The sequence below is a fragment of the Eucyclogobius newberryi genome, unplaced genomic scaffold (genome assembly GCF_026437365.1).
Source record: "Eucyclogobius newberryi isolate DKJ021-1_F unplaced genomic scaffold, fEucNew1.0.hap1 SCAF_115, whole genome shotgun sequence".
NCBI lineage: Eukaryota > Metazoa > Chordata > Actinopteri > Gobiiformes > Gobiidae > Eucyclogobius > Eucyclogobius newberryi.
Window position 1 is genome coordinate 195,188 of NW_027315741.1, and position 13,048 is coordinate 208,235.

General features: G+C 42.6%; 1 protein-coding gene across 1 annotated transcript in view; it reads left to right on the top strand.

The window, feature by feature from the left end:
- The first annotated feature begins 5,704 nt into the window (after window positions 1-5,704).
- The window catches only part of nectin4b (nectin cell adhesion molecule 4b), a 30,498-nt gene continuing 23,154 nt past the window's right edge, over window positions 5,705-13,048 (top strand). Inside the window, exon 1 of the mRNA XM_072440215.1 lies at window positions 5,705-5,906. Within this exon, the coding sequence (XP_072296316.1) occupies window positions 5,858-5,906 (49 nt within the window). The 5' untranslated portion in view covers window positions 5,705-5,857. The remainder of the gene's footprint in view (window positions 5,907-13,048) is intronic.

Sequence of the window (13,048 nt, forward strand, 5' to 3'; positions counted from 1 at the left end):
CATTTATATGCTCAAGAAAGGAAAGTTATTAAGGATATTGAGGATTATTAAGGATTATTAAGGATGCTTGGTCCACGGCAGGTCACACTGGGGTTTTAGGCCGGTTTAGTCCTGATTTGGGTTTGTTCTGACCGTGTTATAGTCCAGTTTTAGTCCAGTTCTAGTCTTGTCCAGTTCTAGTCTTGTGCCATTTTAATACAATTTTGTTTTCCTTTGGTTTAGTCCTGATTTATGATTATTTTGTGATCATTTTGTACCTGGTTTAGCCCTGTTTCTACACCATTATACACCGGGTTTAGCCTAAAGTGCCCCCTGCAGGTCGGAACGAAAATGCAGTTAAGATAAATGTATTTCAAATTTTGCGAAAAATTTGAAAAATCTTATCACAGAATATCACATGTTTTATAAATGTATATTTTCACTTCCTGTTTGTATTTGATGAAATCACACTACTGGAATGAGTGTTCCTGGTGTGATGTCACTTCCTGTCAGTTTCCACAGATTTTTCGATGTTTTCTCCACAAATACCTGGTGTAAAACTATCATTTATATGTACAACAGGTATAAATACACCAAATAAAGTCAAAATGAGAATTATGGTAAAAACCTGTCATGGGCCCTTTAAGGCGGTTGTTTCGTTTTCTCCAAACCTCATTTATTTGTTCAGTTAAAGACGTTTTATGTTGTTCATCGGTCCAAAACCCAGCGATATGTTTAATAACTCAAATATTCCTTCATCTTTACAAACGTATAACAAACCAACAATCAATCCCACGTTATAAATGTCACTAATCTTTTATTTATCTTCATTTTATTTTGTTGTAATGTGTTTTTTCCCCTTTGTTTTTAAAACAAGTGCAATGTAATAACCACTAAGTGAATCTATGAATAAACGCTTTGGGCATTTTGGTTTATTAAATGTTGTTGTTTACGTCGCTTTGGTCGTCGCGGGTAACCGTGAAAAGTGTTCCGAGAATGAAAAGCACATTTGGGTGAGATAGTGCGAGATAGGGTCAGACTCAGGAAGTCAAAGCATCATGACAGTGTTAAATCTGTCTAAATACAGAAGATATGAATCCGTTTGCAGAGTACATGAGCACGCAGTAGTCTAGTATATTATGTATAATACTAGTAGTGGAATATGTACTTGTTGTAGTACAGTAGGTAAAGTACTCTGGACAAATTGTACCTTCAACTTAGCCTTAGAAGTAGAAGTAGTAGTAGCAGATTGTAGTAGTAGTCGATGTAGTATTAGTAGAAAATTTAGTTGTAGATTAAGTAGTAGCAGTAGTTGTAATAGTAGTAGTAGATGTAGTAGTAGTAGTAGTAGATGTAGCAGTAGCAGCAGTAGTTGTAGTAGTAGTAGTAGATGTAGAAGTAGTAGCAGTAGTTGTAGTAGTATCAAATCAAATCAAATTTCAATTTATTTTTGTAAGGCCCAAAATCACAACAACAGTTGCCTCTGAGGGCCACAGGGAGAAATTAATCAACAATGTCTGTGGTGGCGATGAAGTCAGACAATGTCTGTGGTGGCGAGGGACGATGTCCCAGGGTCCTCTGTCCTTAGACTCTCCTTCTCGGCCAGGAAAAACTACAAAAAAAACCTCTTTGGGAAAAAAGCGTAGAAACCTGGAGGAGTTCCAGTGAAGGAGAGATCCGACTCTCACAGACGGACAGACGGACACAAGGAGACTGGAGCTGGACCCACTCTTCAGGCAGAAGAGGGACTGTCTGAGTCGAGCTGGACCCACTCTTCAGGCAGGTAGTAGTAGTAGATGTAGTAGTAGTAGCAGTAGTTGTAGTAGTAGTAGTAGTATAGTAGATGTAGTAGTAATAGTAGTTTTAGAAGTTAATGGGACAGTCACCAGGGGGCGCCATGACACGGGACAGTCACCAGGGGGCACAGACTGAAGCAGGGGCCACAGACTGAAGCAGGGGCCACAGACTGAAGCAGGAGCCACAGACTGAATGAAGCAGGAGCCACAGACTGAAGCAGGGGCCACAGACTGAAGCAGGGGCCACAGACTGAAGCAGGAGCCACAGACTGAATGAAGCAGGAGCCACAGACTGAAGCAGGGGCCACAGACTGAAGCAGGGGCCACAGACTGAAGCAGGAGCCACAGACTGAATGAAGCAGGAGCCACAGACTGAATGAAGCAGGAGCCACAGACTGAATGAAGCAGGAGCCACAGACTGAAGCAGGAGCCACAGACTGAAGCAGGAGCCACAGACTGAATGAAGCAGGAGCCACAGACTGAAGCAGGAGCCACAGACTGAAGCAGGAGCCACAGACTGAAGCAGGGGCCACAGACTGAAGCAGGGGCCACAGACTGAAGCAGGGGCCACAGACTGAAGCAGGAGCCACAGACTGAAGCAGGAGCCACAGACTGAAGCAGGGGCCACAGACTGAAGCAGGGGCCACAGACTGAAGCAGGAGCCACAGACTGAATGAAGCAGGAGCCACAGACTGAAGCAGGAGCCACAGACTGAAGCAGGGGCCACAGACTGAATGAAGCAGGAGCCACAGACTGAGGCAGGAGCCACAGACTGAAGCAGGAGCCACAGACTGAAGCAGGAGCCACAGACTGAAGCAGGGGCCACAGACTGAAGCAGGGGCCACAGACTGAAGCAGGAGCCACAGACTGAATGAAGCAGGAGCCACAGACTGAAGCAGGGGCCACAGACTGAAGCAGGGGCCACAGACTGAAGCAGGAGCCACAGACTGAATGAAGCAGGAGCCACAGACTGAAGCAGGAGCCACAGACTGAAGCAGGAGCCACAGACTGAATGAAGCAGGAGCCACAGACTGAAGCAGGAGCCACAGACTGAAGCAGGGGCCACAGACTGAATGAAGCAGGAGCCACAGACTGAGGCAGGAGCCACAGACTGAAGCAGGAGCCACAGACTGAAGCAGGAGCCACAGACTGAAGCAGGGGCCACAGACTGAAGCAGGAGCCACAGACTGAATGAAGCAGGAGCCACAGACTGAAGCAGGAGCCACAGACTGAAGCAGGAGCCACAGACTGAAGCAGGAGCCACAGACTGAAGCAGGAGCCACAGACTGAATGAAGCAGGAGCCACAGACTGAATGAAGCAGGAGCCACAGACTGAATGAAGCAGGGGCCCGGTTGCTCGTCAATACAGTCGATGGTTCAGATTTGGTGAATCGATGGAGGAGAATGTTCTCGTGGTGATCCAGGCCCCTGAACAGGAGCCTGAGGGCCCCTGAGCAGGAGCCTGAGGGCCGACAGGAACAAGAGATTTGATCTACTTAGGCCTGGACGACTAAAAGGTCAGTTTGGACTAGTTTAAAAGCCACGTGGGGTTTATTCTGGGGGCCCGGGGCCATTTGAGAGCTCAGACTCTGAAGAGGAAGTGTTTTATCTGTGGCATCAGACAAAAGAGCTGAAAATGTGACTTTGACTGTTTTAATTTCATAAGATGAACTCATAATGTGTTGAAAATGTATAATTCTGTTGTACTTGTTTCTACCAGCGACACAGAGAAAATGAACCTGATTTTAGAGCCGTACTTTGAACTCTGTAATGGGCACGATCAGTGAGACTTTTGAAACGTGCTTTTGGTGGAAACGTCTCATTCGACTTTGGAACATTAAGGACTTTTTTTATTTGAATTGAAATTTGTAGTTGACGTCTATTTGTGTTATTATTGTGTATTTCGCTCTCTGGATGTGTTCTGCTTGTTTCTGTGTTTGGAAGAAAAAAAAGAAAAAAAAAGAATTTAAATCAATCAATAAATGAATAAATGAATAAATGAATAAATGAATAAATAAATAAATGAATAAATGAATAAATGAATAAATGAATAAATGAATACATGAATAAATTAATAAATTAATAAATGAATGAATAAATGCGGGAGGTGTGAAACTGTGACTTTACCTTTAATAGTGAAGTTAAGTTAAATGCATTTGAAAAACATAGATTTTTCTACATTTTTCTTCAGAAATCACAATTACAGAAGAAGAAAAAGAGGAAGAAGAAGAAGAGGAAGAAGATGGGGAGGAGGAGGAGGAGGAGGAAGAAGAAGAAGAAAAAGAAGAAGAAGAGGAAGAAGAAGAGGAAGAAGAAGAAGAAGAAGAAGAAGAGGAAGAAGAAGAAGAAGATGGGGAGGAGGAGGAGGAAGAAGAAGAAAAAGAAGAAGAAGAGGAAGAAGAAGAAGAATAAGAAGAGGAAGAAGAAGAGGAAGAAGATGGGGAGGAGGAGGAGGAAGAAGAAGAAAAAGAAGAAGAAGAGGAAGAATAAGATAAGATAAGATAAGATATTCCTTTATTGTCCCACATGGGGAAATTTCATTGGTGCAACGCAGGTAGATACAGAGGTAGATACAGAAGAACAGATCACTTATAGGAAGTCTGAAAAACACTTTCAGTAGAAGATCTCCTAAAAATAAATAAAAACTCCCATAGACAAATAAATAAATACCATTGCATGTGATCACGACAGTAATTGCACATGAATATGTGTCACGACAGCACATGGATTGCACATGAATTTCACAGTAATTGCACATGAATTGCACATGAATTCCAACAGTAATTGCACATACGACAGAATTGCACATCAGTATTAGGTTAGGTCAGTATTGCGCCGGGATAACGTGACGATCTCCGGGTGAGACGACTGTTCTCCGCAGTTTCATGAGTTCCTCCTTTGTGGAAACGCGGTACGAGCCGGGGGGCGGGGCCGGAGCCGGGGGCGGGGCCGGAGCCGGGGGGCGGGGCCGGAGCCAAGACACATCGCAACGACACGACGAAAACACTCAATCCAGCCGAATAAAGTCAAAACAAGTTAATTTAAAGCGATTCCAGTGCGTGTCCCGATCGTTCGTGAAGTTCCTCTTTCATATAAACGTGTACATAAACGTGTATATAAACGTGTATATAAACGTGTACCGACGACACGCCGTACTTTAGCGCGGCCGGAGGGCGCGGGGGGAGGGGCTGGTGGGCTCGCTCGGAGCTAGCTAACACAACGAACGCAACGAAAAACGCTCAAATCCAGCCGAAAAAAGTCAAAAACAGTTGAATTAAAAAACTATTCCAGCGCGTGTCCCTATCGTACAGTAAAATAGAAAAAATATACTAACTATATTTACAAAATATAGGAGATAAAGCACAATAAGTGTGAGAAAGAAGAGAGAGCGTTTACACCGGGCTGCCAGCTGTACCAGCGCCTTATGACGAAGAAGAGGAAGAAGAAGAAGAAGAGGAAGAAGAAGAAGAAGAAGAAGAGGAAGAAGAAGAAGAAGAAGAAGAAGAAGAAGAAGAAGAAGAAGAAGAAGAAGAGAAAGAAGATGGGGAGGAGGAGGAAGAAGTGGATCTCTAAAGAATAAAGTCTGAAGAATAAAGTCGTAAGAATAAAGGTGTTAATGTAACACTTTGATCGCAGCCTCCATAAAACACATTTGTCACAGTAACGACAACAACAACAACAACAACAACAACAACAACAACAACAACAACCATAGAAGAAGAGGAAGAAGAAGAAGAAGAAGAAGAAGAAGACACCTGCGGAGGGGGCGGGCCTTGTCGACAGGTGTTCGCGCGCGTGCTGCCTGTGCGTGCGCGCGCAGCTCTGTGGCACGTGGTGTCGGAAAGTTTTGCCCTCAGTTTAGACGCGACAACGACACGAGCCGTTTCTCACCTGTGCGCGGCACCGGAGCGACGTTTCAGCCCGTGCACGGGAGAAACGACACGACGTGAAGCGACGTGAAGCGACGCGTGATTCTGGGACTAACTTTCGCTGGAAACGTGAGAAAAACGGGCTTTTTTACGACTTCGACGATGACATCTGAGTGAAGGCTGTTCACGGGACACGTTACATCGAATCTGGAGATGGATTTGTTCAGGATTAAGACTTTGTTGCTTCTTCTGCTGTTTTACGGTGAGTTTGGCACTGATTTTAACACTTTCACACTGTTAAAGCGCGTTTTTGCAATATATATGTGCATTTGAAGCTCAGTCTAATGATATTCTGCTTTGTATGTTTAGTTTAGTGCAATCTTTAATCTTTTTCATGTTTTTTCTGCAGTTTAGCTAATAGGCTAACACTTTTTTCAATGTATTTGTGATCATCACAGAATCATTATTTGGCATTGCACATTATTTAAAGTAAAAAAAGAGAGTTTATTTGATATATTTTACGTTTATTTTGCAGCTTTAGTATTATTTTCTTGTAATGTTTTTTTTGTTTTTTGCGTATTCTTTATTCTTTAGACTTTATTCTTTAGACTTTATTCTTCAGACTTTATTCTTCAGACTTTTTTCTTTAGACTTTATTCTTTAGACTTTATTCTTGAGACTTTATTTTTTAGACTTTATTCTTCAGACTTTATTCTTCAGACTTTATTCTTCAGACTTTATTATATAGACTTTATTATAAAGACTTTATTCTTTAGACCTGAACGTAACAGCAGATTTAGACTCTAGAGCTGGACCGTAGAGCGATATGAGATCATATGGTGAATGTTGTTTTTGTACTAAATCATATCATTTAAAAAATAAAAATGAAACACGAGAAGAGGAGATTGATTTGACAGACATTTGACACATTTGTCTCATAGTTAAGTCTGTTTGTTTAAAGACATTTTTCAACACATTTCTGACAGAATATCATCTGAATATTGTTATCGAGATACTCAAAAAACCAAAGTCGATAGTTATTGTTGTCATCATCGCCCATGAGTCAAGTGAATCACGAGTTTAAACTGCATTTTTACAGGTAAATGCAGTTGTTTCTGTGTTTCCGAGGTATTTTTCCGTGTACTACTGTGCGGTTGTAGTCTTCTCAATACCGATTTCGATACCACACTAACAATAAAAAATGCTCTTCTTTTTAGTTGAAGATCAGAACATCTTAACGTAGATTGCAGCCCTGCTTTGTAGTTTCTTACGGCCCTTAGTTATGTTTAGTTCAACAGTTCTCATTTCCATCAAACCCAGTACACATCAGGAAACAGCTTGGTGATACTAGTAATGTGTAATAATCTGAGCAAGCGTGATAAGATTTCCATTTCCTGTGATGGAACTTAAAACGCATACCGACGCTTAATCTGATCGAGAAGTGGCATGTGAACGGGGCAAAGCCGAATACTTTCACACGGGTATTGTCAATGTTTTCAAAGTATTTTAAACTCCACCGTGTTTTGGAATGAGGAAACAAACGTGGCTCGTGTTCCGTCTCTGATAAATTGGCTTCAAACCGACGTCAAGTTACTGTTTAATTCCAATCCAGACGCTGTCGCTAACACGCTAACACGCTAACCAGGCTTCGTTGTTGGGTTATAATCTGTTAACTGCTTTAGTTAAAATGCAAAGCAGTCGAGGGAAAATTGCAGCCTGAAAGCGTTCGCGTTATTGGACATTGTTTCGTTTTGCAGCATCCACTTGAATTCTCAACAATTATTTAGCTTTTAGCGTTTGCAAATATAGTTTTAAAAAAAAGCATGAACTGTGAATAAATATCTACTTTTTCCGTTTTTCTGTTCCGTGTTGCGATCGTGATTCGATTTGCCGTTTACTTTTCAAATTGCGCATTCACATTTGACCCTTTTAAGTTGCAATTTCTTTTAAATTTGGATTCTTCTCGCACTTTTACTTGAGTACAAGCATTGTTTAAACCTGTTGAAATTCTGGGGTCTCAGTTTTTTGCAGTTACGTAAAGAAACAAGTTCATTATCGTAGAGCGCCGCATAGTTTCTGGGTGATTGGTTCTTGTCCGAGACTTTAACCTGAGTCACGCCCGTCGCGTCTCACCCGTTTAGTGCGTTTGACCGCTGAACAAAAGGTGTCTTCATTTGACCCGAACCTAAACAAATACGACCGCACGACCCGGCGAATACGTGATTTTTACTCTGTTCGATCGCGATGAAGCCGATCGACAACATCTTTCTCGAGTTTTCATTGAAACGCACACATTTTACACCTTTTCTTGCGCCATTTTAGCCCAATCGTCGCTCTCACAAGCTCGTCTTTCAGCACATGACGTGTTCTGGAGTCTGTTCATACTTCAGCAGCAGCAGTTATTTCATTACCAAAGTAGCTGACGGTTATTCCAGTAATGGATTTGTTTTTTCTCGAGCGGTGAGGGTGAAATCGAATGTTGAGCTAGTTCTGCCGACACTAAGACTGTGACAACGAGCGATTTGTTGTTTTTCCTGTTCTAAAAGTGGATTAATAGGAAGTAAATAATCGATAATATTGCAAAGCGCCCTGAAAACTCATATTTTTTTAAAAACAACCTTTCCCTAACTGTCTCTGTACGTAAAGCTTCTTGTGTACATTGAAAAGCGCAAAAAAGTGTTTATTGCTTATTTACTATTTTTATATATTGTATTTTCCGGAGTATAAGTTGCTAAAAAATGCATAATAAAGAAGAAAAAAACATATATAAGTCGCACTGGAGTATGAAATGCGGTTGCAAGTGTGAAAATAACAAGTAATATCGTATATAAGTCGCATCCCGGCCAAAACTATGAAAAAAGGTGCAACTTATTGGCTGGAAAATACGGTACTGGAGATTCCAGTTTTGTATCACCTATAGTAAACAAAAGATATCTAAAAAAGGCTTCAACTTGAGCAGAGTCAAAATGAAATTAAAACAAACAGATGCCATTGTCTTTCAAACAGGTTCAGAGTGATATTTCTGTGGTTTAATTCAAGTTTTGTGCCATATTTGAACCTCAACCAAGACTATTGTCAGTCCAAAAAGTGTTTGTTTTGTCACTATCGCTCACCTCTCGTCAATACATTTGGCATCATCTTATTTAAATACTGAGACTTTGCCCGATGTGTGATTTTTTTTTTTTCTTTTCTCAATTGCGTGACTTTTTGGTGCGTCCTTCTGCCGCTTGACCTTTTTATCCTGCCGTCTACGCCATATTCAGCCTTCACAGGCGCGATTTTGCCGTCTCGTACAGAGTGTTTTCACCGTTTGTTCAAGCGTTTCAGAATGTGGACCTGCCGCATTCTTCTTCTTCTGTTTGTGACGAGCTGGTTCGGATCACTTAACATTTCGCAACTTCCTGTTTTTTTCTATGTTGTTTTTCTCGGCCTCCGTCTGACCCTTCCCGTCTTTGTGTCTCGTGGTAGAGACTTAGAGGAAGGAGGTTTATGGACAAACACTGGACTATACTAGAAATATTCTTTAATTTATTGTTCAAGACCAGAGCCTTTTTGGGATAACGTCCGATTGTGATTTTTCTGACTTTTATTGCGATCAGTTGGCGTTTTTTCCTTGTAAAATACTTCAAAGTTTATAAGTGGCAGAGTATTTGAGGATGGACGTGGAAGTACAAACTACATCTCTAAAGCTTCTGTTTTTAAAGTCACAAAAGGTCTTATGAACCCCTCAAACCGAGTGAGGATTTTAAAATGAAAGTCAAAGAAAAGCATCTCTTGTGTGTGTGTTTATGTTTAATTATTTTTAAATTCTTAATATCCTTCTTTGTACCGTATTTTGCGGACTATAAGTTGCACCTTTTTTCATCGTTTTGGCCGGGGTGCGACTTATAGTCCGGAAAATACGGTATTCACACACAACACAATCCCTGTACTGAATCCTGTGTCGAATCAAATTTAAAGTCTATACGACAGGAAGGGCTGTGCTCAATATATCGATGTCGTGACAAACTTCTTGGCAATATGTGTATCGATACAGAGCTGTGTATCGATACAGAGCTGCGTATCGATACAGAGCTGCGTATCGATACAGAGCTGCGTATCGATACAGAGCTGCGTATCGATACAGAGCTGAGTATCGATACAGAGCTGCGTATCGATACAGAGCTGCGTATCGATACAGAGCTGAGTATCGATACAGAGCTGCGTATCGATACAGAGCTGCGTATCGATACAGAGCTGCGTATCGATACAGAGCTGCGTATCGATGCTGCGTATCGATACAGAGCTGAGTATCGATACAGAGCTGAGTATCGATACAGAGCTGAGTATCGATACAGAGCCGTGTATCGATACAGAGCCGTGTATCGATACAGAGCCGTGTATCGATACAGAGCCGTGTATCGATACAGAGCTGAGTATCGTGATACTTTTAAACAACATAAAGTCATTATAAATTGGCACATTCTACACTTCTGAACCTACACACGCTGCATCAAGTTTGACTCTTAAGAGCTGCAAAAAAAAAAAAAATTTAGGAAAGCAATATGGCTGCCCAATATATTGCAAAAAATGTATTCAGATTCAGAATTTTGGCTCGAATTTTTCATGCGTCAAAAATTAAACTGAATTATTATTGCCCCGACACGGCAGTTTTCCATTTGACTTTTACATCTGAAAATGAAATCCAGATGATTGTTATTGCACCGTGTCACAGTTGATGTCTCCAGTCGTGCTGGGATATGTTCTGATCTGACTTTATTGACCGCATATTATCAGTTGGATAATGTTTGCAGCACAACAACAAGGACGATCCCTGAAGTTGATTGACAGGAGCAAACGCCACTCTTCAACTCGTCTGTCAAGTCCAGAACGCTCTGAAGTACTGTGAGCAGAACCAGGAACTGAACCAGGAACTAAACCAGTCCTGGACCTGGTTTAGTCCCAGATTAGTCCTGTAGTGCAACTGTTTGTCGTAATTTTAGTCCCACTTTAATCCTGATAAAAGTGGTATTTTTTTAATGTGATTTAGTCTTCATTTGGTCCTGGTTTTTTATCCTGGTTTAGACCTTGCATTTAGATTTGGTCCAGTCCTATTTATCCCCGGCTCCCTTCTGGCTCTCTCCTGGCTCTCTCCCGGCTCTCTCCCGGCTCTCTCCCGGCTCTCTCCCGGCTCTCTCCCGGCTCTCTTCCGGCTCTCTTCTGGCTCTCTCCCGGCTCTCTTCCGGCTCTCTTCCGGCTCTCTTCCGGCTCTCTTCCGGCTCTCTCCCGGCTCTCTCCCGTCTCTCTCCCGTCTCTCTCCCGTCTCTCTCCCGTCTCTCTTCCGGCTCTCTTCCGGCTCTCTTCTGGCTCTCTCCCGGCTCTCTTCCGGCTCTCTTCCGGCTCTCTTCCGGCTCTCTTCCGGCTCTCTCCCGGCTCTCTCCCGTCTCTCTCCCGTCTCTCTCCCGTCTCTCTCCCGTCTCTCTCCCGGCTCTCTCCCGGCTCTCTCCCGGCTCTCTCCCGGCTCTCTCCCGGCTCTCTCCCGGCTCTCTCCCGGCTCTCTCCCGGCTCTCTCCCGGCTCTCTTCTGGCTCCCTGCACAGAGGGAACAGGAAAGTCTTGTAGAGCGACTGATGTTTGTGTTGTAGCGTTTGTTCTGCTGGAGTTTCTCTCTCGCTGCAGCTTTATGACTCTTTTCTCTTTTATGGAGCACAAAGATAACATCTGATCCACGACACAAAAGACCTGAGAGCACTTCAGACTGACACAGATACAGAGGAGAAAGAGGACTAAACCAGGACTAAAACGGAATAAAACCATTTAAAGAAACTGTTATAAACCACGATTAAACCAGGACCAATCCAAAACCAAATCAGGACTAAGCCTGTGCTAAATCAGGACCATTATTATTATTAGTATTACTCTTATTATTACGGACAAAAACAAGACGTAGCTATGACTGAAGTATGACTCAACAATTATGAATAGAAAATCAAAACTAGGTCTTAACCGTGCTATTTATAACTGTATCATTTAAAAAACCATTTAAAGAAACTGTTATAAACCACGATTAAACCAGGACCAATCCAAAACCAAATCAGGACTAAGCCTGTGCTAAATCAGGACCATTATTATTATTAGTATTACTCTTATTATTACGGACAAAAACAAGACGTAGCTATGACTGAAGTATGACTCAACAATTATGAATAGAAAATCAAAACTAGGTCTTAACCGTGCTATTTATAACTGTATCGCAGTAAAAGCAGGTCCTCCGTTTAGTACATGTGGGTGTTTTTGAGAATGGCTCAATGATTAGCCTGAAGTCGATGAGAACTGACACTGACCCAGTGAAGGTAAAAGAGCCTTAAACACAGAAGAGCTTTCACAAAGAGACACTGTGCTCCAGCCATTAGCGTCCTGTAAAGGTTATGCAGAGGTTTAGCATCTCATTAGCTTACAGCGCTAACATGCAACTGGGACATTTCACACCATTACTCTCAGCACAGCAAAGTACACCCAAGTTTAAAGCATTTAAATGTTAAAACTAGGGCTAATTACAGCCCTGGTTTAGTCCTGGTTTAGCTCTGGTTTAACTCTGGTTTATCTTTGGTTTGACCTGGTTCAGCTGTGGTTTAGCCCTTAGTTTAGCTGTGGTTTAGTTGTTAGTTTAGCTCTGGTTTAGCTCTGGTTTAGCCCTGGTTTATCCCGTGTTTAGCTCTGGTTTAGCTCTGGTTTAGCTCTGGTTTAGCTCTGGTTTAGCCCTGGTTTAGCCCTGGTTTAGCCTATTTTTAACCGTGATTTAGCTCTGGTTTAGCTCTGGTTTAGGCCTGGTTTAGCCCTGGTTTAACCCGTTTTTAGCCGTGATTTAGCTCTGGTTTAGCGCTGGTTTAGCCCTGGTTTAGCCGTGGTTTAGCTCTGGTTTAGCTCTGGTTTAGCTCTGGTTTAGCCCTGGTTCAGCCCTGGTTCAGCCCTGGTTTAGCTCTGGTTTAGCCCTGGTTTAGCTGTGGTTTAGCCCTGGTTTAGCCCTGGTTTAGCTCTGGTTTAGCCCTGGTTTAGCCCTGGTTTAGCTCTGGTTTAGCTCTGGTTTAGCCCTGGTTTAGCCCTGGTTTAGCTCTGGTTTAGCCCTGGTTTAGCCCTTGTTTATCTGTGGTTTAGCCCTGGTTAAGCCCTGGTTTAGCCCTGGTTTCATCTTTGTTTAGCCCTGGTTTAACCTTGGTTTAACCCGTGTTTAGCCGTGATTTAGCTCTGGTTTAGCTCTGGTTCAGCCCTGGTTTAGCTCTGGTTTAGCCCTGGTTTAGCTGTGGTTTAGCCCTGGTTTAGCTCTGGTTCAGCCCTGGTTTAGCTCTGGTTTAGCTCTGGTTTAGCCCTGGTTTAGCCCTGGTTTAGCCCTGGTTTAGCTGTGGTTTAGCCCTGGTTTAGCCCTGGT